This window comes from Nicotiana tabacum, chromosome 16, assembly GCF_000715075.1.
Source record: "Nicotiana tabacum cultivar K326 chromosome 16, ASM71507v2, whole genome shotgun sequence".
Lineage (NCBI taxonomy): Eukaryota > Viridiplantae > Streptophyta > Magnoliopsida > Solanales > Solanaceae > Nicotiana > Nicotiana tabacum.
The window spans coordinates 28,899,418-28,924,013 of record NC_134095.1 but is presented as its reverse complement, the minus strand read 5'-3'; the positions used below and the strand labels follow the sequence as shown (position 1 = coordinate 28,924,013).

The 24,596-nt window shown below is 39.6% G+C and overlaps 1 protein-coding gene and 1 pseudogene across 3 annotated transcripts; one reads left to right on the top strand and one right to left on the bottom strand.

Moving 5' to 3' along the window:
- The first annotated feature begins 9,557 nt into the window (after positions 1 to 9,557).
- Positions 9,558 to 10,676, top strand: LOC107820208 (senescence-specific cysteine protease SAG39-like; annotated as a pseudogene).
- Positions 10,677 to 11,658: 982 nt separating this feature from the next.
- On the bottom strand, positions 11,659 to 21,305 carry LOC107820207 (phosphoglycerate mutase-like protein 1). Of its 3 annotated transcripts, none has more exons than XM_016646437.2 (10): positions 21,129 to 21,305; positions 19,438 to 19,499; positions 19,180 to 19,287; positions 18,767 to 18,846; positions 18,223 to 18,385; positions 16,764 to 16,838; positions 16,556 to 16,644; positions 12,827 to 12,946; positions 12,110 to 12,154; positions 11,659 to 12,033 (listed from the first exon to the last, which is right to left on the bottom strand). In XM_016646437.2, the coding sequence occupies exons 2-10, from the start codon at positions 19,495 to 19,497 to the stop codon at positions 11,922 to 11,924; spliced, it is 852 nt and encodes a 283-aa protein (XP_016501923.1). In that variant the 5' UTR covers positions 19,498 to 19,499; positions 21,129 to 21,305; the 3' UTR covers positions 11,659 to 11,921. The 3 variants fall into 3 exon arrangements, with proteins under 3 accessions (XP_016501923.1, XP_016501924.1, XP_075088777.1); XM_016646438.2 differs by lacking the exon at positions 21,129 to 21,305 and adding an exon at positions 21,053 to 21,101; XM_075232676.1 differs by lacking the exon at positions 21,129 to 21,305 and adding an exon at positions 20,798 to 20,821.
- Positions 21,306 to 24,596: the final 3,291 nt, after the last annotated feature.

Sequence of the window (24,596 nt, the reverse complement as noted above, 5' to 3'; positions counted from 1 at the left end):
ATTTTCTTGACCTTTTAAAGAGGAGTTGATATTTCTGTGAGTAATTGCTCCCTAGATATATTCTTGTCTGCCATTTGTTATGCTTAATTACATTTGACCACGTCGCATGTATGATTCGCGAGCGGGGTAATAGATGCATCTATGGTTCGCGTCGTTCGACCCTCGGTAGTGCACACTTTACTTTTATGTTGGATTGGGCCGTACGACCTCGACACTACTTGCGCATGCTTCTTGCTCGGTAGTTTTCTGTGGATTGGACTTTGTTATATGCCCTAAAATATAAATGGCCAACTGTGATATTATTTAGGAAAGGGCCTGTTACTTCTTGCTATAAGCTGTTAAATTATTTGTGTTATCCATGCTTAGTATGACTCTTTCTCATATTATTTTACCCTAGTAAGTGTCAAGTCGACTTCTCATCTTTACTTCTTCGAGATTAGACAGGATACTTACTGGGTATATGTTGTTTATGTACTCATACTGTACTTCTATACCTAATTGTACAGGATCTGAGGCAGGTACATCTGGTTACCAGGCTGGTGCACATTCTTGATCGTAGTCTGAGATTCAACAGTGAGTTGCTCCCTTCCTATGTTGTTTAGCAGCACAAAGGAGTCTCTCTTTACTTTTGGCTATCTATTCCATTTCAGACAGTAGGATAGATTTATTCTTTTGTATATTCTTATTAATATTTCTGCGTTGGCATGCCTAACAATGGTGTTGGGCGCTATCATGACCTATAATGGAATTGGGTCGTGACAATATGGTATCAGAGCACTAGGTTCACGTAGGTCTCACAAGTCATGGGCAAATCTAATAGAGTCTTGCGGATCAGTACGGAGACGTTTATATTTATCTTCGAGAGGCTATAGGGTGTTAGGAAACTACTCTTTATTCATCTCCTATCGTGCAGTGGTTGGTATACTAAATTTTTCCTCTTCTATTCTCTCACATATGGTGAGTAAACGCACGGCATATGATCCAGGCCTGGGAGGAGCTGCTCCCCCTATTGCTAGAGGCTGAGGTAGAGGACGGGGGAGGGCACCGGCCCGAGGTAGGGGACGAGGGAATCCCATAGTTGTTCCAGTAGCACCACCAGCAGATCATGCGGGAGATCCTATCATTGAGGAGCAGGGTAAGGTGCCCGCAGCTGAGCCTACCCCGGTGGACTTTATGATAGCACCGGGTTTCCAGGAGGTCATGGTCCGTATGTTGCGGTTCATGGACACCATGACTCAAGCTGGTTTATTTCCAGCGGATCCAGCTATATCATAGGTAGGAGGGGGATCACAAACCCCTACTGCTCAAGCTCCTGGTCATGCAGCTACAGTGTATCAGACTCCGGGTGTACTACCCGCAGATGGGGCTTAGCTAGTAGCTGCAGTGGTGCCCGATCCTAGACCAGCTGCGGATGGTGACCCGCAGAAGTTATTGGATAGATGGACTAGACTTCACCCTCCTGTCGTAGGGGGTGAGCGTCAAGCGGATGCCCAGGATTTCATTGATAGGTGCAGGGACAGACTGCACAACATGAGGATATTAGAGTTGCATGGGGTTGACTTCACTACTTTTTAGTTGGAGGGCAGGGCCCGTAGATGGTGGTAGTCTTATGTTCTTGGCAGGCCAGCAGGTTCTCCTCCCATCACTTGGGGTCAGTTCACACAATTATTCTTGGACAGGTATATTCCACCCTCTGAGAGGGAAGAGTTGCGGTATCAGTTTGAGAAGCTTGAGTAGGGTCAGATGTTCGTGACTGATTATGAGGCAAGGTTTTCTGAGTTGTCTCGCCATGCACTTATGATACTTCCCATGGATGTAGAGAGAGTGCGGAGATTTGTTGCAGGGCTACACCTCGGTATTCAGTCTAGTATGGCCCGAGTGGTGGAGATGGGTACTGAGTATTAGCTAGTGGTAGAGATTACTCGTAGGATTAAGGGTTATCGCCAGAGGGGTAGAGAGCAGATTCAGCAGGACAAGAGGGCCCGGTTTTCTAGAGAGTTCAGAGGTGCCCCAGCTAGGGGCAGAGGTCACTTCGGGAGGGGTCAGCCCGACAGGCCCCCGTATCCAGCACCACCACCACCTCCCCGAGGTTCTCCAGTGAGGACTTATTTCAGTGTGATACCGGAGAGTTCTTATCGTCCACCAGCTATTCAGGGTTCCTCCGTCGGGTATTCTGGTCATCCAAGTTCTTCCAGTGCTTACTTTAGTGCCACGCCAGAGAGTTCATATCACCCACCAGTCATTCAGGGTTCTTCCAGTGGATATTCAGGTCAGCAGGCTTAGACTTCAGGACAACAGGCTATGGTGCCGAGAGGTTGCTACGAGTGTGGATATTCGGGTCACATGAAGAGGACTTGCCCCAAATTTTTGGGCAAGGCTGTACAGCAGGGGCAGCAGCCCATGATTTCAGCACCGGTTGCCCAGCCTCCCAGAGGCGGGGGACAGATGGGTAGAGGTCGTCCTAGAGGTGGAGGCCAACCAGGGAGAGGTCGGCCAGCTACTGCTCAAACAGGTGGAGGCCAGCCAGGCAGCGCTCTAGCCACATTTTATGCCATTCTGGCCAGATCAGATGCATTGGCCTCATATGCCGTTATCACAGGTATTATCTCTATTTGCGGTAGGGATTCTTCAGTGCTATTTGATCCAGGGTCTACCTATTCATATGTATCATCTCTGTTTGCTCATTTCCTGGATATTCCTCGTGAGCCTTTGGGTACTCTTGTTCATGTATCCACTCCTGTGGGAAATTCTGTGGTTGTGGATTGGATCTACCGGTCCTGTGCGGTTACATTTTGCGATTTCGAGACTAGAGCAGATTTTATGTTGCTTGACATGATCGATTTTGAGGTCATCCTGGGCATGGATTGGTTATCTCCATATACACAGTCCTAGATTGCCATGCCAAGACTGTTACATTAGCAATGCCAGAGTTGCCAAGGTTGGAGTGGAAGGGTTCCTCAATTAATACATCTAGTCGAGTTATCTCTTTTCTAAAGGCTCGACACATGATCGAGAAGGGTTGTTTGGCTTATCTAGCTTATGTTCGCGACACCACCGCAGAGTCTCCGATGATTGATTCAGTTCCAGTAGCCCGGGTGTTCGCCAATGTGTTTCTTTCTAACCTCTCTGGCATGCCACCGGATCGTGATATTGATTTCTGTATTGATTTGGCTCCAGGCACCCAGCCTATATCTATTCCACCGTACCGTATGGCTCCGAAAAAGTTGAAGGAGTTGAAGGATCAGCTTGAGGAGTTTTTCGCAAAGGGATTTTTTAGACCAAGTGTGTCACCTTGTGGTGCACCAGTGTTGTTCGTAAAGAAGAAGGATGGGACCATGCGGATGTGCATTGACTACCGCCAGTTGAACAAGGCTACCATCAAGAATAAGTACTCGTTGCCACACATTGATGATTTGTTCGACCAGTTTCAAGGTGCTAGGGTGTTCTCTAAGATTGGCTTGATGTTAGGGTACCATCAGTTGAAGATTCGGGACTCGAATGTTCCGAAGACTGCATTTCGGACTAGATATGGCCATTATGAGTTTCTGGTGATGTCCTTTGGCTTGACTAATGCCGCAGCAGCATTTATGAACTTGATGAATAGGGTATTCAGACCTTATATTGATTCTTTTGTCATCATCTTCATTGACGACATATGATATACTCCCGTAGCCTGGGGGAGCACGAGCAGCATTTGAGAGTAGTGCTTCAGACCTTGCGAGAGCAGAAGCTATATGCTAAGTTCTCCAAGTATGAGTTTTGGCTAGAGTCAGTGGCATTCTTGGGGCATATTGTGTCGCGAGAGGGTACTAAAGTGGATCCCAAGAAGATTGAGGCAGTTCAGAGTTGGCCACGTCCTACTTCAGTGACCGAGATTAGGAGTTTCTTGGGGTTAGCAGGTTATTACAAACGATTCGTGTAGGGCTTTTCATCTATTGCATCACCTCTGACTAGGTTGACCCAGAAGGGTGATCCTTTCCGTTGGTCCGATGATTGTGAGGCAAGCTTTCAGAAGCTCAAGACAACTTTGACTACAACACCTGTTCTTGTGTTGCCTTCCGAATTAGGGATGTATACGGTATATTGCGAGGCTTCACGCGTTGGATTGGGTTGTGTATTGATGCAGGAGGGGCGAGTTATTGCATATGATTCGCGTCAGCTGAAGATTCATGAGAAGAACTATCCTGTGCACGATTTAGAGTTGGCCGCGATTGTTCATGCTCTTAAGATATAGAGGCATTACCTGTATGGGGTGTCATGTGAGGTTTATACTAATCAACGCAGCTTACAGCATTTGTTCAAGCAGAGGGATCTCAATTTGAGGCTGCGTAGAGGGCTTGAGTTACCGAAGGAATATGACATCACCATTCTTTATCATCTAGGCAAGGAAAATGTGGTCGCGGATGCCTTAAGCATGAAGGCAGAGAGTATGGGTTGCTTGGCATTCATTCCAGCAGAGGAGATGTCACTAGCCTTGGACATTCAGTCATTGGCTAACAGACTTGTGAGGTTGGATATTTCAGAGCTCAGCCGAGTTCTTGCGTGTGTTGTTGCTCAGTCTTCATTATTGGGGCAGATCAAGGCCCGGCAGTTCGATGATCCACATTTGGCAGTTCTCAGGGAGACAGTGCTATAGGGTAGTGTCAAGGAGGTTTCTATTGGAGAGGATGGTGTTTTGTGACTCCAGGGTCGCCTATGTGTTCCTAATGTTGATGGTCTGAGGGAGAGGATCCTAAAGGAGGCACACAGTTCACGGTATTCCATTCATCCGGGTGCTACGAAGATGTATCATGACTTGAGATAACATTATTGGTGGCGGAGGATGAAGAAAGACATAGTGGAGTATGTGGCTAGGTGTTTGAATTGCCAGCAGGTTAAGTATGAACACCAAAGGCCAGGTGGTCTACTTCAGCAAATGCCTATAGCAGAGTGAAAGTGGGAGCGCATTACTATGGACTTCGTAGTTGGGCTGCCCCGAACTTTGCAGAAGTTTAATGTAGTGTGGGTCATTATTGACAGGTTGACCAAGTCAGCCCACTTTATTCCAGTGGCGACTACTTATACTTCAGAGAGATATGCTCAGATTTACATTCGGGAGATAGTCTGGTTGCACGGTGTGCCTGTTTCCATCATATCAGACAGAGGCCCTCAGTTCACTTCCCATCTCTGGAGAGCCATTCAGAGTGAGTTGGGGACCCGTGTAGAGCTTAGCACAACATTCCATCCTCAGACTGACGGGCAGTCAGAGCGGATAGTTCAGATTTTGGAGGACATGCTTAGAGCATGTGTGATTGACTTTGGAGGACAGTGGGATCAGTTCTTGCCTTTGGCAGAGTTTGCTTACAACAATAGTTATCAGTCCAGCATCGAGATCGCTCCATTTGAGGCTTTATATGGTCGGCGATGTCGTTCTCCTATCGGGTGGTTTGAGCCAGGTCAGGCTAAGTTGTACGACACAGACTTGGTGAAAGATGCCTTGGATAAGGTGAAGTTGATTCAGGAAAGGCTTCACACAGCTCAGTCCAGACAGAAAAGTTACGCGTATCAGAAGGCGTGTGATGTATCATTCATGGTTGGCGAGAAGGTCCTCTTGAAAGTCTTGCCAATGAAAGGTATTATGAGGTTGGGGAAGAAGGGTAAGTTGAGCCCAAGGTTTATTGGCCCATTTGAGGTGTTGAGGCGAGTTGGGGAGGTTGCTTACGAGCTTACTTTACCCCCCAGCTTATCGGGAGTTCATCCTGTTTTCCATGTATCGATGTTGCGGAAGTATCGCGTCGACTTGTCTCATGTGTTAGACTTCGGTACTATTCAGCTGGAAGAGAGTTTGGGTTATGAGGAGGAGCCAGTTGCCATTGTTGATAGACAGGATCGCCAGTTGAGATCCAAGAGGATTTCTGCGGTGAAGGTCTAGTGGAGGGGCCAACCAGCCGAGGAGGCGACCTGGGAATCCGAGAAGGACATGCGGAGCAGATATCCACATTTATTCAGCACATCAGGTATGAATCTAAACCCGTTCGAGGACGAACATTTGTTTAAGAGGTGGAGAATGTAACAACCTGACTGGTTGTTTCACTTTTAGAACCCTGTTCCCCTAGTTAAGACTTTTCGTACTTGCTTTTACTGATTTATGACTTGCGGGAATGGTTGGATCGGGATTTGGAAGAGTTTGGGTTGAAATCGGAATACTTGGTTCCTTAAGGTTGACTTAAAAGGTCAAGTTTGACATCGGTCAACATTTTTAGTAAACAACCTCGGAATCGGGATTTCATGGTTCCAATAGGTTTGTATGAAGATTTCAGACTTAAACGTGTATTCGAATCGGGTTTTGGATGACCCGAGAGCGTTTTGGCGCCTAATAGAGGAAGTTGATTCATTAAGGAATTTTGAAGTTCTTAAGTATTTGGTTTGGAGCAGGTTTTTATGTTATCAAGGCCCGAACGGAGTTCCGAGATCGAGAATAGTTTCGTAGTGTCATTTAAGACTTGCATGCAAAATTTGGTGTCAATCCGAGTAGTATAAGTACGTTTCGGCGCATTAGAAGTAATTTGAAGAACTTGAAGTTCATAAATTTGATTCAATTGGTTTTAGGAGATGATTCTTAAATTTAGCATTGTTCCGGGCATTCCGAGGGTTCGAGCAAGTCCATTTTATCATTTCGAACTTATAGGTATGTTCGGGCGGGGCACCGGGGACCCCGAGAGTCAATCGGACATGGCTCGAGTGAAATTGGAAAAATTGGAAAGGAGCTGAAGCTCCAGCTATCTGTCATAATCGCACCTGTGGTTAGGTCAACCGCAGGTGCGGTCGACCCATCGCAGAAGCGGCCAATGGGAGGAGCCTAGGAACCGCAGATGCAGCTCCTTCTCCGTAGAAGTGGCTCCAAGATCGCAAAATCGATCCCAGCCCCCTGGACCAACTCTGCAGATGCGGACCCCCTCTCGTAGAAGCGAGACCGCAGATGCGGTCCCTTGACCACAGATGCGGAAATCGCTGAAGGCAGTGCCTTCATTTAATACGGGATTATGTCATTTTTGACACATTTCCACCATTGTTTGGGCGATTTGGGAGCTTTTAAAGAGAGGAATTCCACCTAGCATCTTGAGGTAAGTTCATCTCACTTATTTCTAGTTTAATACTTGAGCCTTGGGTAGATTAAAACATAAAGATTAAAGAAAAATTATGGGATTAGAGCAAAACCTAGGGTTTTGATAAAAGTTAGATTTAACCACGAAATTTGTTATGTAATGAAGTAAAAATAATATATTATTGATCCTTAGGTTACAAAGAACAACTTTTTTCAAACAATTTCGGAATCCAGGCACGTGGGCCTGAGGTCGGATTTTAGAAAACTTGTGTTTAAGGTTGGGAAATTACTTTAGTAATTAAAATGCGAAATCTTGAGCTTGTATTGACTAGTTCCTACCTCGTTTAATTAGTTTCAGATCGTTCGGCTCCAAATTGAGGGTTTGAGCACGTTCTTGGTATTGGAAGTACGCTTTGGAGCAAAGTGGGTCTCCTATGTAACCTTTTAAGAGGGAATTGTCCCCATAGGTAAAATAATTGAATAATTGCCACTAAATGCGGGGATACGTACGCACTAGGTGTTTTGAGTCCGCGTGTAGCCACTATTATGCTTAAGTCTGGGTAGTCTAGTATCCAAAAACATGCTTTATGTGATATACTTGTAACTTTATGGTTAATTTGGATTGCTTAAATCATGATTTAAAGTGGTAAATGAAATTAATAAAAAGGAACATCATTTTCTTGACCTTTTAAAGAGGAGTTGACATTTCTGTGAGTAATTGCTCCCTGGATATATTCTTGTCTGCCATTTGTTGTGCTTAATTATATTTGATCGCGTCACATGTATGATTCGCGAGCGGGGTAATAGATGCATCTATGGTTTGCGCTGTTCGACCCTTGGCAGTGCACACTTTACTTTTATGTTGGATCGGGTCGTACAACCTTGGCACTACTTGCGCATGCTTCTTGCTCGGTAATTTTCTGTGGATTGGACTTTGTTATATGCCCTGAAATGTAAATGGCCAACTGTGATATTATCTAGGAAAGGACCTGCTGCTTCTTGCTATAAACTGTTAAATTATTTGTGCTATCCATGCTTAGTATGACTCTTTCTCATATTATTTGACCCTAGTAAGTGTCAAGTCGACCTCTCGTCTCTACTTCTTCGAGATTAGACAGGATACTTACTGGGTATATGTTGTTTATGTACTCATACTGCACTTCTGTACTTAATTGTACAGGATCTGAGGCAGGTACATATGGTTACCAGGCTGGTGCACATTCTTGATCGTATTCCGACATTCTACGGTGAGCTGCTCCCTTCCTATGCCGTTTAGCAGCACGATGGAGTCTCTCTTTACTTTTAGCTGTCTATTCCATTTCAGACAGTAGGATAGATTTATTCTTTTGTATATTCTACTAGATGCCCACATACTTGTGAAACCAGGTCTTGGCACGCACATTAGTAGACTATTCCTTTGGGGATTGTATAACTTTTTTTGTTCGTTACAAATTATTATTTGTTTTAACTCCAAATTTAAAAATTGTTGTACTTGTTTTAGTAAAGTAAATTGAGAACTTATTAATATTTCCACATTGGCTTGTCTGACAATGGTGTTGGGCGCCATCATGACCTATAATGGAATTGGATCGTGACAGTGTAACTAATAAACCATGGTTTGTACAGTGACAATATTTGCACAGACTATTTGACCAAAAAGTGTAAACCTTCGGTTAAACTAATTAATTTTAAGTAATGAGGGGTTAAACCTAGTCAATGATAATATTTCTAGATTTAGAATTTGTTAATACAGGTAACGTAAGATAGCCTTGGTGGGGAATTAAATACAGTGTGCATTTAATATTCTAAAAGATTTGAGCAATAATAGAAGAACATCAAGCAATAAATAACATTATAGTAAATAAGGAGAATGATTCACCCAATATTGAATGAGGTGGATGGTTCTTCTTTCTGACAGTGATGAATGACACATAAATCCTAGAATATTGGAACTATTCTCGGATCTGATGGAAAAGTATGGAATAATAGATGGTAAAATCTTATTAAAAGGGTAGTATTTGTGTCTTTTCTAGAGAGAGACTCTTCTTCTTAAAAAGTTTTCTTATCAAATAAAAATTATATGCCCTATCCCCTTATCTCTTTTTCTATTTATATTAGACATATCCCCAATCAACCCTGATAGTACAAGTGTAAAGATTATTCAATGAATATTCTCTTAAATATCCTATTACAAAAACTAGTCATTAGTGCTCTGTTCTTGATGCTTGACCTCGACCATTATTGACTGCCCGGCTACGAGTCCCATTGTTTACTAGTCGACCTCGGCCACATCATTTTCCTTAACGCCACTTTATGCTAAATTCCCTTGGGGCAGATTTTGACCTATACACCGACTATAATCAACACTCTGCTTTTGGCTCTGTTGTTTTTGCCATATTTCCTTTCATTTTCTTGAAATAATAGAACAAAGATGAGATACATTATATATATATATATAATCAGGTCGTGAAAAATGGCCAGCTTGACATTGAACTCAAAGGTTGCTTTTGGAGCTCTGCTAGTCTTGGGAATGTTTGCTTCTCTAGCCACATCTCGAGACTTATATGAAGCTTCCATTGTCCAGAAACACCAACAGTGGATGAATCGCTATGGACGGGTGTACAAAGATGATATAGAGAAGGCTAAAAGATTCAAAATATTTCAGGACAATGTTGAGTACATTGAATTTGTTATCAAGGCTGGGACTCGACCTTACAAGTTAGGCATTAATGAATTTGCTGATATAAGAAAAGAAGAATTCAGAGCCAGTCGCAATGGGTACAAAATGTCTTCTCATCAACACTTATCAAAAGCCACATCATTCAAGTATGAAAATGTAACTGCTCCAGCTACTATGGATTGGAGAACGAAAGGCGATGTTACTGGAATTAAGGACCAAGGACAATGTGGTAAGCTAAAACAAACTAAACATTTTCATTCATAACATCCTTTTAATGAGTGTGGATTACTAACATCTTATCACCTAATAATAATATAATTTAGGATGTTGCTGGGCATTTTCTGCTGTTGCTGCTACAGAAGGAATGAACAAGATCAAGAGGGTAAGTTAATTTCTTTATCAGAACAAGAATTGGTGGATTGTGACACAAGTTCAGATATGGGATGTGAAGGAGGTCTTATGGAAGATGCTTTTAAATTCACAATCAAGAACCATGGGCTTACTACTGAATCCAATTACCCATATGAGGGAACTGATGGTACTTGCAAAACTGGCAAAAAGTCCAATCATGCAGCCAAGATCACAGGTTACGAAGATGTTCCAGCCAATAGTGAATCTGCTTTGCTAAAAGCAGTTGCCAACCAACCAATATCCGTTGCCATTGATGCCAGCGGATCAGATTTTCAGTTCTATTCAAGCGGTGTTTTCACTAGAGAATGTGGAACTGAGTTAGATCATGGTGTCACTGCAGTTGGTTATGGGAAGACTAGTGATGGTACTAAATATTGGTTAGTGAAGAATTCATGGGGAACAAGTTGGGGTGAGAATGGATACATAAGAATGCAAAGAGACGTTGATGCAGAGGAAGGAGTCTGTGGAATTGCTTTGCAACCTTCTTACCCATCTGCTTAAATTGCTAAGAAGTTTAGGGCGCATGCTGAGTCTTCTGTAAAGATTAATGATGTGCACCCTTCTCAAAATTCATGTGGAGTCTATGTATGTTACAGACTCGCAGTTTGTATATTGTAAGTGTTGAACAAAAGCTTGTATATATGTAAAAAAAAAAATTGTAATACGAGTAATGAAATTCTGTTCTCTTAGAAACTTCGTTTGTTCCAAAAGACTGAATGGTGTAACGCTAGACTTAGTGTAATGTTCAAATAAGATATAGTTGACTAAATAATCAAGGCCTAGGTTTACTTTCTTCTTTTCTCATTGCTGAACAAAGAAAGAAAAAAAAGTTAACATTAAAAGCAAGATAAAGCCACCACAAGCTTGTCAAATGACCAAAGTTCAACTAAACCAGCTATTTTTAATGTCGTGATAGGATAGCTATTTTGCTTCTTGTCCTTTCAATTATAGATGGGGTAAAATGCAAAGAGGATACAGCCTGCAGAGATGAATCACAAAATGGATTTCCCTTACAGGAGGCAAAACCCCTACCAGAAATTCAAACACGACACATAGGAGTGGCAAACGGGCGAGTCGGGTCGGATATGGTTCAGGTCGAAAACGGGTAATGAAAAAACGGATCAATTATCCGACCCGACCCATATTTAATACGGATAAAAAAACGGGTTAACCGGCGGGCAATATGGGTAACAATATTATCCATGAATTCTTGCATATGATCACTTTTGGGAGAATTCTTAGTCTCCCTAACTTGAGGAACCCCCATTTTGAGGCTTTACAAATTTAAAAGTTAGACCCATTGGTTATCCATTTTCTAAATGGATAATATGGTTCTTATCCATATTTGACCCATTTTTAAAAAGATTCATTATCCAACCCATTTTTAGTGGATAATATGGGTGGTTAACTATTTTCTTTTAACCAATTTGTCACCCCTAACGACACAGTAACTGAAAACATGATACCTAAAGCACACTTTCAATTCAAGGAACATGACTTACATTATACGCGTATGAGAGTGTAATTTAGACAACTACAACAAATACTTGCTGATACTTGTAAGGTATTGAAGCTCTTGCTTATACCTTCAGACTACTGAGTTTGGCTTGGTCGACTTTCTTCAAGAATAATAAATTCTGAGTTAGCCAAAAAGTGCCAGCTCCAAATGAGATTATCCAATACATTACTTGAAAGAATAGTAAAAGCAACCCAAACGCCACCACTTTTGATTGCCGCTGCTTGAGATCAGTTTGACAATCCATCTGGATGATTAATACATGTATCGTCACTTCGGACATCTACTCCACTTGGAATTTTTCCTGGATAATCAGTTGTTGAAGAATCTGACCCAATCATGCTACAGAGTGACAAAGTCAGTCAGCAATAAAAACAAATGGAGATAGATTGGTTCAATAGGTTTTAGAAACACAAACCTTCTGTCAATAATAACCATGGACCGGAGTTCACAGTTATTGAATCTGCAAATTACATACAAGAACATCAAATGATCAAAAGGTTTCCACCTTGAGTATAATTCACACAATGAAAATGCTGAGACAATGTACTGTATCTCAAAATGGAGAGGCCAATTGCAGACATAGTTTTAGCTATCCTATCAAGCTGAAACAACAAACCTTCAAGGAAACAAACACACCTTTCAGCTATTCTACCAAGCCAAAAAAAACAGTTGACACTTCTGCCAACTTCTCCCAAGACAGCCAACAAAGAACGTGGCAGGAGAGGGATAGGTGGACAGGAGGCATGATATTGATTAGTATTAAGCTACGGGCAGGAAATGAATGAGCAGCATGAATATTAAGACAAACCAGCAAAGTCAGTAGATGACATTGATAAGCTACCACAAGACTTATTAAATGTCCTTGTGAGACAGGATGTCATATTTAGTAGAAAGATTGCCTTTTATATCTGGGCGGGTAAGGCAGACCAGAGATCTAAAAGTTTAGACAAGTTCAGTCCTTATCTGTATATGACAATTTTCCTATTGTTGTCGCCTTAAGACAGTTGTAGTTTAGAGTTTGATCAGGTGTCTATCATGTAAAGGCTTATATATTGGTAATTCAACAAGTGGAGTTAGAATGTGATCAAACCAACTTCCAGCATATCAGGTCACCAATGAGTTGAGAACTTACGGTCTACATATCTCATTCTTTACATCTGGATGGCAATCATTACCAAATGCACTGAGTGTATGTATCAAGAATCCACTATGTGTAACAACTGCAATCTCCTTCTCCTTCCGTGTCCACAACCTGTATCAGTATCACAATGAATTAGAAAGAGGAAAAATATGATGGCAACAAGACAGTGGAATCTGCATCTGGAATCTTTGACCAGCAAAACTTCGTAAATCAATTTTCCAAAAGCCTTATTGGAGAGAAAATTACTGTAATCTTATTCAAGAGAAATTATTTAACAAAATGAAACGCTCCCAGCTTCAATAGAAGCAGTATTTATAGATTATGTGAAACAATATTACCTATCCAACAATGAAATCAAGAAGCAAAAGAAAGGAAGCAACAGAGAAGCCTGTGACCAAGAAATTCAAAGAAGCAAGCTTTGACCAGCATCAATAGCTGGTTTCAGAAAACCTTTTAACTCCATACTAACCTAGGCATAATATTATTGTAACGACACGTCCAGTCGTTTTGAGTATTTTAGCCCCATTCCCCTATTTATTGCCCCCTCTATGTTAAATTGTGGCTATGTGACTTGCCGGGGTAGTTGGTTTGGTTTCGGGTAAGTTTCGGAGTGAATTAGTACACTTAGTCCCAAGGTTGGAAGCTTAGTTGCAAGAGTTAACCGGAGTTTAACTTTTGTGTAGACGACTCCGGAATGGAGTTTTGATGATTCTGATAGCTCCGTATGGTGTTTTTGGGACTTAGGATTGTGTTCGGATATTGATTTGGAGGTCCGTCGGTCGTTTTGGCTTGAATTGGCGAAAGATGGAAAGTTGAAGGTTGAGAAGTTTGACCGAGGGTTGACTTTGTTGATATCGGGTCTGGATTTTGGTTCCAGAAGTTGGAATAAGTTCGTTGTGTCATATATGACTTGTGGGCAAAACTTGAGGTCTTTTTTTTTGATAAGGTGAAGATTGAGGTCAATCTGAGATGGTTTGGTATGAATCGACATTAGTTTTGGAAGTTGAGTGTTCATGGATTCAATAGGCTTAAATTAGGTGGCGATTCGTAGATTTGGTGTTGTTGGATGTGATTTTAGGCCTCGAGTAGGTCCATTATGTGATTTGAGACTTGATAGTATGTTTGGACGAGGTTTCGGGGCCCGGGTTTGATTCGGATTGAATCCGGAATCATTTTGGATTTAGAAGAGCTTTTGTCCAGCTGAGATTCTGGTGCAATAGCACCTGCGCACTTTGGGCCGCATGTGCGGCACCGCAGAAGCGAGATTTGGGGGCTGGGCGAGCTGTGACCGCTGGTGCGGTCATTTCTCCGCAGAAACAAACGCGCAAAAGCGGCTTGGTTCCGCAGAAGCACAAGCGTAAATGCGCACTTATGGTCCGCAGAAGTGATCTTCCTAGCTTAATGAAAAGTCGCTCCAGCGATGGATTTTCCGCTGCAGAGCCGCAGAAGCGGCCATTAGTCTGCAGAAGCGGAATAACTGGGCAGAAAAGGGCTGGATTGAGGGTTTTGTTCCATTTTTCATCTTTTGAGTTAGAGAGCTCGGTTTTTGGCAGTTTTAGAAGGAATTTTCAAGGAGTTGATTGGGGTAATTGTTTTTTACTCAGATTTGATTATTATTCATGAATCCATCATTGTTTTTATCATTTAATTAGTGTTTTGAGTTGGAAAAATTGAAGAATTTTGTGAAAACTTCCTAATCTATAAATTGAAGATTTGGAGGTCGATTTGTGGTCGAAATTGGATAATTTTAGTATGGTTGGACTCGTTATTGAATGGGTGTTCGGATTTTATAAGTTTGGCCGGGTTCTGAGACGCGGGCCCGGGATTGACTTTTTGATTTTCTTTAAAGATTGCAACTTTATTATACGGAATAGTTTCCTATGGTTTGTATTTATGGTATTAAGTTATTTTGGCTAAGATTCGAGCCGTTCGGAGTTGGATATTCGCGGGAAAGGCTTACTAGTGGATTGAGTTAGCTTGTTTAAGGTAAGTATCTTACCTAACTTTGTGTGGGGAACTACCCCTTTGGATTAGAGTTGTTTGTGTTATTTGTGATATGTGAAGGCCATGTACGCAAGGTGACGAGTGGGTACACGGGCTATATATGGTATTTGACCAATTTAGGCTATAGACTCTTTTCATGCCTTTAATCGAATTGTCATAGTATGGTATATCTTTCATTGTTAATCTACCCTCATATGCTTTATTTGACATTGTTAACATTTTCCACCTCATGTTATTTTGCTCTTATATGCTTTAGTTGAAATTATTGTCATATTGTCTTGTTACTTCTTTAATTGTGGAATTACTTACTTGAAGTTGTTAATTCATGGAATATCTCTTGTTTAGCTATTGGTGTTTAAGTTGTAAAAGCCGTTATCACTTTGAGACGAAGTTGTTAATTGTTGAGATATCGTTCTTGTTGAGCTATTCACCATTATTTTGTTATTGTTGAGACTCTTGTACACATTGTGGTTGAGCCATGGGCTACTTGTTGTGGAAACATTGGTATTGTTGATTCTTTTGGCAAGTTGTGGTATATGAGCACTTGTGGTGCGAGTTGTGATTAAGTTGTGATATTGATGCGCATGCGGCGGTATAAGGATAGGGGTTAATGTACATGTGGCGGCATAAGGTGTGATTTATGTGCATGTTGCTAGTAAGGGAATTACTTGAAGCTACGTGGCGACATAAGGTGGTCCAAAGTGCGTGTAGCTATTTCGGGGAAAACAAATGTTTTCAAACTATCTAAATGTAAGGCTCACGCGGCGGTATAAGGAAAGGTTGTAATTGTGATTGTGAAATGAGATTACGAGGCGTACCTCGGTGGTGATTCTTGTTGTTATCTCTCATTTACCTCACTTGTATTTGGCCGCATTGTTTTTTTTTATGTTCTTATTATGTGATCCTTCCTTATTGCCTTTATTGCTTTAAATTCGGTTGTAGCTTATCTTGTTGTATTGCTTTATTGCCTCATTTTCCTTGTTTCCATTATTAGACTGTACTATACTTGTTCAGCTTCTTTTCTTATCCTAATAGGTGTCTTGACCTGACTTCGTCACTACTCTACTGAGGTTAGGCTTGATACTTACCGGGTACCGTTATCGTGTACTCATACTAATTTTTTGCACATTTTTGTGCAGATCCAGGTACGTCAACCCAGGCTAGGCACCAGTGAGTAGAGCATTCAGTTCGGAGACTTCAAGGTATACCTGTCTGGCGTTCGCAGGCCTCAGAGTCACCATCTGTCCTTGTTTTTCTACTGCTTACTCTTTATTTAGACAGTGATGTATTAGGGATGTTACAGTATATTCGTGTAGAGCTTATGACTCAGTCTCACCAGATTTTAGGTCTCACCAGATTTTGGGAGTTATTGTTTGCGTTATTGTAAAGTTCTTTTATGATAGCTAGATGGTTTAAATCTCAAGTTCTATTATTATTTCCGCTATTTCTCCATGCATGTTAGGCTTACCTAATCGTAGAGATTAGGTGCCATCACGACATTCTCCGTGGGGAATTGGGGTCGTGACAATTACTTAATGTTCACAGCATCAGTGAAACTACTCTCAGGTAGTTGAATTACTGAACGTACTGAACCATGCTTTTTCATGTTCATTTAGATTTAGATTTGTCATAAAACTCAAATGTGGACACAAAGTCACAAACATCTGAAGATTATTAAGATCAATTTTGCATTCTTTCTGACAAACAAGCACTTACCACTTCAAGAACTCCATTCCTCTAGCAGCAAGGTGTTCATTTGGCTCTCTGATATCAGGCTCCCAGAGAACATCATCATCACATTCAATCTGGGAAAATCAAGGTGAACCTTTTTCATCCAGAAAACACTAAAAGTATGTGGCAGCAGGCAAATCATACCAAAAATTAAAGTCAGCATGAGGATATTTTGAGAAATATAAGTACTTGCCAAGGAAAAATCAATTGCAGGAAATAGAGGCTTGTATTCGCTAATGCTTCTCCTCTTATCACACCAATGAACTCCCTGCATTTGGCAACACATAAGAACAAGTAAGCTTCTAGTATGCTAACATTGAAAAAGTGAAAGTTTCTGCAGTTCCTTTATAATAATATCCCCTTGTCCCAATATCACCGAGCCTTACCTTTTTGGTCCACCCCAAAAGAGTTGACCTCTTCCTTAAAATGGAAATATTTTCCCCTTCAACAATTCACACTAATATAAGAAATTACTTCAGAACATTGGAAACTTTATTTGACATCTTACAAACAAACTATTACACTAAAATTTCTTTTCAAACCATTATTTAAAAAACTTCTCCGCCTAATAATATAACATTCTATTCACACAAAATGAAATAGAGGTAGTAAGATTAAGTGGAACATAAGAGAAACACGCCACCTAGTTGTTCAACTCAATCAGAAGCCCACATAAAGGGATTTAGGCAGAGTCAATAACCAAAGTTCTACGAGTATAAACCAGAAAACAAAGGATCACAAACATTCATGTGAGTGAAGGAAAAGAAGAGGAAAAGTTGTCAATCGATGAAACCAAGTTTATCAAGCTGCTTTACAAGCACTTATACCCAAACAAGGAGCACCAAAACAATTCATTCCCAAAATCTTTTGTCATATTAATCACTCCGCTTCTTATATGCTCAATATGTCATGTAGTTTTGGTGTCAATATTAGTTTTCAGTAACAATTAGCAATACATAACAGAAGACTCTCACGCCAAGTGATAGGTTAAATGCTTTAAGTTGTTTTAATTCATTTCACATAACTGATATGCATTACTACAGATGAACTAACAATATGACAGAACATAAATTTTTGCCAAAATCCACTACATGAGCACAATTTTTATCAATTCTTGGCGAATCTTGTTTATAAGAAAATGCTTTCTAAACAATTTGGTACTTCTAGTCTCTAGACATAACAGACTATTGCCAAGACCAAAGAACAGCATGAAAACAGTCATTCCTCGTCCCAAACTCCTCTACGGCTCTACCTTACCAAAAAAATTTGACATGTTAAAGAAAGAAAATAGAAGCAAAGGGGTTTTACTTTTCCTGCCAACAAATGGTACTCTAGTTTGCAAGAAAAAGAAAGAATTCTATCCATGATCAAAAACACTATATGCAAAAGAGAGAGAGTGAGAGAGAGAGAGAGCGTGTGAGAGACCAAAAAATATCTTGACAAGAAGGAGAAAAGAACACCAACTTAAATCAACATCAGAAGAGGAAATAATCGTGGAAGGGAGGTAACTATTAGGAGGAACACAATCGTGAAATAATAAGATTCAGTCATCTGCATGAAACAATAGATAGAGAAAACAAATATAATGGCACGAGAAAAGGATAAAGAAGACTTGACACATTAAAGTCAGGTAACTTTTAGGATGACATTACCAAGTGTTCACGACAACCCTCCACCGCAATGAAGGGAGGGCAATTTACACTTGAAATTGCTGGATGGTTACTGTTTCCTGCATCTGCCACCATGAGTGGGGGAACGTCTGTTCCATCTGGGAAACCTTCTCCACCAAAAACTCCAACTGCCGTTTGCATAGTCCTACAATGCAAGACCACCAAAGTTGAAGGTTAAAACAAAACAACCTGCTACCATCATCAGTGCTGAAAAATCCCAAAAGGGAAACTGATCTCATAGAATAGTGCTGGAATGCGCATGCATAAAAGAATTGTACTTCTCATGAAGCCAGAAAATTCTGGTTTCACGAGGCTCAAGACATATTCCATCCACTATGTTAAGTATAACAAAAGAATGATTATTTAAGAAATCCAACGCTGCTTTAAATATCCATCATAGTGCCACCTCAAAAGCATAATATTGTGCACATGTTCCAAAAAAAGAGATGAAACTTTCATATCAAATGAGAAGAAAGATAAAGATGTCACAGCTTCTCGACACTAAGATATAAAACACAGCGTGTACCTCAATAAAGGAGAAGTGATAATTAGTTCCACCTTCTTAGAAAGTCCAGATGCGTGAACATGTTTCCGAAGATTATCTACCTGAAACAGTACCAAATGAGATTTTTCAATACCACAAACCTAAGTTTCATAATGGCAGAAAACAAGTTCAAGTGACTGTTATTATCCTTATCATAAAGATGAACAATTCAGTTGTTGTGGTCGGACTCTATTATGGATAACTCTTCTAAGCTAAAGATTCAAAAGCAAGGAAAAGGACAGCGGGAAAGACTTCAACACTCTTGACGTCCACCATGTCATTGGAGAGAAAGACGATCCTCACCTAAAACAAACCTACTACTAGATAGGTATGCACTGTAGCCATGTCTAAGCAAACAGTTGACAGAAATGTAGCCATGTCTAACTATTTATCACCTGCTCCCAGCCAAGAGGAGTAAGGTGTGCATCAAAAAGGTGCGGAGATAGGTATGCACTGTGGTCCTTTTCTCCTTCCACATTGTGAATCCCCTGAGCATGCCTCACCTACATGTTAAAAGCAATATAGTTCAAAACTCTATCAGAAAGCAAGTAAAAAAACCAAGAATCTTAACTAGGAAGGATCAGAATTATTCTTTGAGTATCTTTATGGAAAATTTGCACAATTAGATAAGAGAGGCTAGACCGATGACAAACCAGGTGTATAGTTTTGCAGCGGTGTAAAGGATACAGGCTTTGACCTCCAGAGACATCCATATCTGCATTTGCAACCATGATGGACTCTTACTATTATTGGAAAAGCATACACTGAGACAGAGTGATTTAAAAAAAACTACCAAGAGAACATCATCTACATGTTCAGATTAATAAACCAAAAGTAGAGCAGAGAAAGGTGTGATATTCCTCTGTGAGGTAACATCTATATCAAATAAAAGACAGAAAAAGGAGACAAAGGGAGGGATCAACACTTCCCCAGGAAAATGACAAGATTTCAGAGTGATATATGTCAAAGAAAATATTACAAAAGCATGATTGGTGTTCTGTTAATTCAAAGCAAAAGAACATATCATAAGGAACCAAAAGGAAACTATACAAATTTTAAACATGAGGCTGAAATAGTAACCACCACTCCACCAGTCCAGCTAGGTGAAAGGGTAGAGGGAATTATTGACAGGGAAAAATCTTCCTATAGCAACTTAATACTTTTTTCTACACTGTTTTGCCAATATGAAACATCGGCAAACATACAGAACACCATTCATATATGCTATTTTCTTGAGTTGAGATAAGATGGTCAAGCCTGGTTCCTGGAACCAACCATAAACAACTTATGCCGTGAAATTAATTTGCAACATATGAATATAAGACATTCATGCAAAGTAGCTGCTACAATTTCTTATGTTTACTCGTCCACGTAGTTAAGACATATGAGCCATTAAGAGGCTTTTTGTTCTAGAGACATTGATATATTTATGAATGACAATGGAAGTGCCAAACCATTTGGCAACGGGATCTTTTTCATCTACCAAAATTATGATCAAGTAAGCAGAATTTCCACCCTAAAACCAAGTTCTATTTTTTCTTTCCTCACCTAAAGGCCTAATAAGTTGCTTTTACACTGCACCAAATATGTTGAAACTGCATTTAATCACTAAAAGATAAAGAAGCTACTAATTTGAGCACGTTAAGTAACCAAGATTGATGCAGACCAGAAACAAGGTTACCAATTCAATCATTTTCAACCAGTAGGACAGTCAAAGGTAAAAAACATGTAGAATCAAATTAGATTTTCTGTTAAGCAGCCAAAAGTCCAGAAGGGTAGGATTTCAAAAAAGTAATTATAAAAATGATATTCATACCAAACTGGTACAAATTGGATTTGCTTTGCTCTTTTTTTCCTATACTAATTACTACCTTTTGACAAATATTGATCCATGTATCGGACTCAATGAACATAAGATGACCAGAAAAAAAAAAGTCTAACTTAGGATAATACTTTTAGGCTTTAGTAGTAGTAAACAAAATATAAATCTGAGTTATAAGAAGAGTTCGTGACCAGAAATACTGCAGTTCTCAGATTCGATCTCGAGAAGGTTCTAAGGAAACATCAACGTCTCATTTCATTATATAAAATTCAACCGAGAAGAAAGAACATTGAGAATTCAAACGCAATAATCAGAACAACATCGCATTATTATGAAAGATTAACCAAAAAGAAAAAGAAATGGAGAATTCAAACAAAAAACAAATATTTTACAACATAGCACGATTATGACAAATTAACAAAAATGAGAGTGTATCATTTGCTCACGCGCAGATCAAATCACAGCATATCAATAACAGATTTTCAACTGTGTATAAGACGTAGAAAGAGAGAGTAATTTTACCGAAGAGGAAATGGAAACAGAAACGGAAGGAGAGAGAATAGAGGGGACGTTGGCATCTGAAATATGGTTCACAGAAGTTGGCCCGGGAATGGATTTATCGTCGCGTTCCAGTAATGCGATTCATAAGTCGCAGTCCGCAAAACCGATTATAAGTGGCATTCTCGCATCCCGTTAATTGCGTAAATGTGTTGTATCGCATTTTATATATCCGTTTTACCTATTCCTAAAATTCTTACAAATTTTGTATGTACGCTAGGGAATTTTCTAGCTAAAACTGCACATGTTTTTTAAAAAGTATTGTATATAAAGGTGTTAAACGGGCCAGGTCAGCCCGGTTCCGGACCGGCCCAGACCGATTTAACCCGAAACCAGCCCGGACCAGTTACAGGGGGCTGGGCTGGGCTGGGTAGGTGGGTAGAGAGGGTTGGTCCGTGTAGATTTTTTAAAACGGGTAGCCGGATCGGTTGAACCCGGTCCAGTGAACAGTAACTCTTATCGGGTTAACCGGCCCGGTACAACGGTCAAATTTTTTTTAAAAAAAAGAAATTTCAAATTATGTGGGGCCCATTGACCGTTGGCAACGGTCAGACCTGGAAATTGGTCCGTTGGCCAACGGCAGGTTTGCAAAAATAGCCTTTTATTTTTAAAATTTTAACCCTTTTTCAATTTACAAAATTAACCTTCTCTAAAACTATAAATACCCCCCCCCCCCTTCTTTATTTCTTCACTCAACTCTCATTTCTCAATCTCAATTTTTTTCATTCTCTCATTCTCCAATTTTCAAGACTTTAAGTCTCCAATCTAATTTTATTTGGCTCTCTTTTCTTGAATTTAATTTATCGTGTTTGTCATTCGGAATTTGAAGTTTGAACTTTGAACAATTGAAATTCAAAATTGAAATACTTGCTTGACATTTGTTCGTGGTAACATCGGAATTGCCGAATCAAGTGCTCAATTTATTAGCGAATTCGGTGCACTCCCTCCAACTCTTTCTCTTATTTACTATTTTAATTGCATATTTAATCTTAGCTTATACTTTAATTTTTACAATATGTTTAATGCTGCTAAAAGAGCGTGTAAAAGAGTTACTGGTAGGAGAAATAAAAAAAGAAATAGTCTTTCAGCATCTAGTAGTAATAGTAATAACCCATTATCATTTACACATATTTCCGAATTATCGCATAATGATAATTTAGATATAGATTATGAACAATTACAAGAAGATTTTGGAATAGAAGTTAATGAAATAGGAATGAAAGATGAGATATCAGCTACACCTACTAGTGTTGGAGTTGGTAGTGTTGGGTTTGCTACAAGGGGTGGTGGTCGTGGCACTAGAAGTAGACCACATGTGGCTCCGACTACTAATCGTAGAAAAAGAAGTAAGGTTTGGAATTTTTTGAAATAATAGAAGGTACTGATAGAGTTAAATGCAAACTTTGTAAAGGTGATTTTAAACATTTGACTGGAGGAAATTTAGGGAGGACTGGGACGCTTAGTAGACATATGAGAACTGAGCATCCCATAGAATGGGGCGCTGATGGTGATGGAAATCGAACAACTCTTAACCCTACTACTGGAGGTCTAGTGAAATATGATAAAATGAAGGATCGTGAGAAGTTAGCAAAAATGATTGCTTTGAGTTGTCTACCTTTTTCTTTTGTTTCTTCATCATATCTTATTATGTATATTCAAAGGATTTACAATCCTTTATTTAAAGGTATCTCTAGAAGTACTTGTAGAGCTGATATCTTTAGACTTCATGGACAATATCAAACATACATACGTTATTTGTTTAGCCACCTTCCTTGTAGAGTTTCTCTAACTTCTGATATTGGTCATGTTGTTAATGGAAATGATTATTTGACAATTACATGTCATTGGATAGATGATACTACTTGTATGCAAAAACGTATTATTGATTTTAGATATGATAAAGATCAGAGTCATACTGCTGCGTTTATAAGTAGTACTATTTGTGAAGTTGTTGAATTTTATAATCTAAATCAAAAAGTATTGTGTATGTCTTTTGATAATGCTTCTAACAATAATGCCGCAATTTCAATATTAAAACTACATTTGCAACCACCTCTTGAGGAAATTTTTTATGTTAGGTGTGCATGTCATGTTTATAATTTAATTGTTAAAAGTGGCCTTGATTTATTTTCGACTGAGATTACTCATGTTAGAAGAGCAGTTGGTGTTGTTCAAGGAAATAATAGATAATCTAGAATAAAGGAATTTAAGAATAAGTGTGTCCAGTATAACCTTAAACCCAGATTCATGCCAGACGAAATTGTTACTAGATGGAATTATGCATATATATTTTTAAAATGTTGCTACAAATATAGATTCCCAATAACTGAAGTTGCTAATGCGCATTGTACTGATCCAAATCGTATGCTAACAAGTGGTACTTGGGAGGTCATTAATGATGTTGTTAAATTTTTACATAAATTTTATACAGCTATTGTTGAGTTTTCTGGAGCATATTACCCTACTGTTACTATGGCTTTAGTACATATAGCTGAAATTTCTTTTCTACTCTTTGAATTTAAGAAGAAAGAAAAATATAGGGATGTTGTTGAAAAAATGCAAGCAAAATTCAAAAAATATTTCTTTCTAATTCCTCCGATTACTTAATTGATGCTGTTTTAAATCCTTCTATTAAGATGTCTGATTGTCATCAATTAATGAATGCTTTATATACTTATATGGAGATTGGACCAACTGAAACCCCAGATTTATATACTTATATGAACAAGCTAAATGAATATTTACAACAATTGTATAATTATTATGCAAATGTAATTGATGATCATGCTCTTACTGTAGGCAATGTTAATCCAACTATGCATTGTACCACTTCTGCTACTGTGGATGATGAAGAAGGCCTTGATAGTTTTAATATTTTTTCTACATTTTCTAACACTCAAACCAGTAGCAGGAACATTGATGAACTTCAATTCTACTTGTAGAGGCAAAAAGAGCCTCGCACAAAGGAATTTTCACCGTTGGGATGGTGGCATGAGAATGGAAAGCAATTTCCTGTTCTTTTCGCTATGGCTCGGGACGTGCTGAATGTACCAATTTCTACTGTTGCATCGGAGAGTGCATTTAGTCAAGCAAGATAACAACTTGGAGACACCCGCCACTCATTGGGAAGCAATGCTTTGGAAGTTTTAGTATGTTTCAGAGATTGGATTAGATCGGAACGAAGATATCAAGGACGTGAAGATGTTGATAGCCCAAAAGACGAGGAACTTGGAGATATATTAACACATGGTAACCCATCCGAATTTAACACTCCAGAAGAAGATCAATCGGTTCATATTGATTATGATGAACTTACTAAGGCAATGCAAAACCTTTGAATTTACTATTTTTTTTGTTGAAAAAAATGTAAACCTTCAAATTTGTAAGTTTGAAACTTTGAAATTTGAATTAAGAAATAAAAGTAGCACTTGC

Coding starts and splice junctions, on each gene's coding strand:
- LOC107820207 (XM_016646437.2), bottom strand. CDS start 19,497: ATGGATGTCTCTGGAGGTCAAAGCCTGTATCCTTTACACCGCTGCAAA. Junction 18,386..18,766: donor ATCACTTCTCCTTTATTGAG/GTACACGCTGTG, acceptor CTTGCATTGTAG/GACTATGCAAACGGCAGTTG. Junction 16,645..16,763: donor CTGCAATTGATTTTTCCTTG/GCAAGTACTTAT, acceptor TGATTTTCCCAG/ATTGAATGTGATGATGATGT.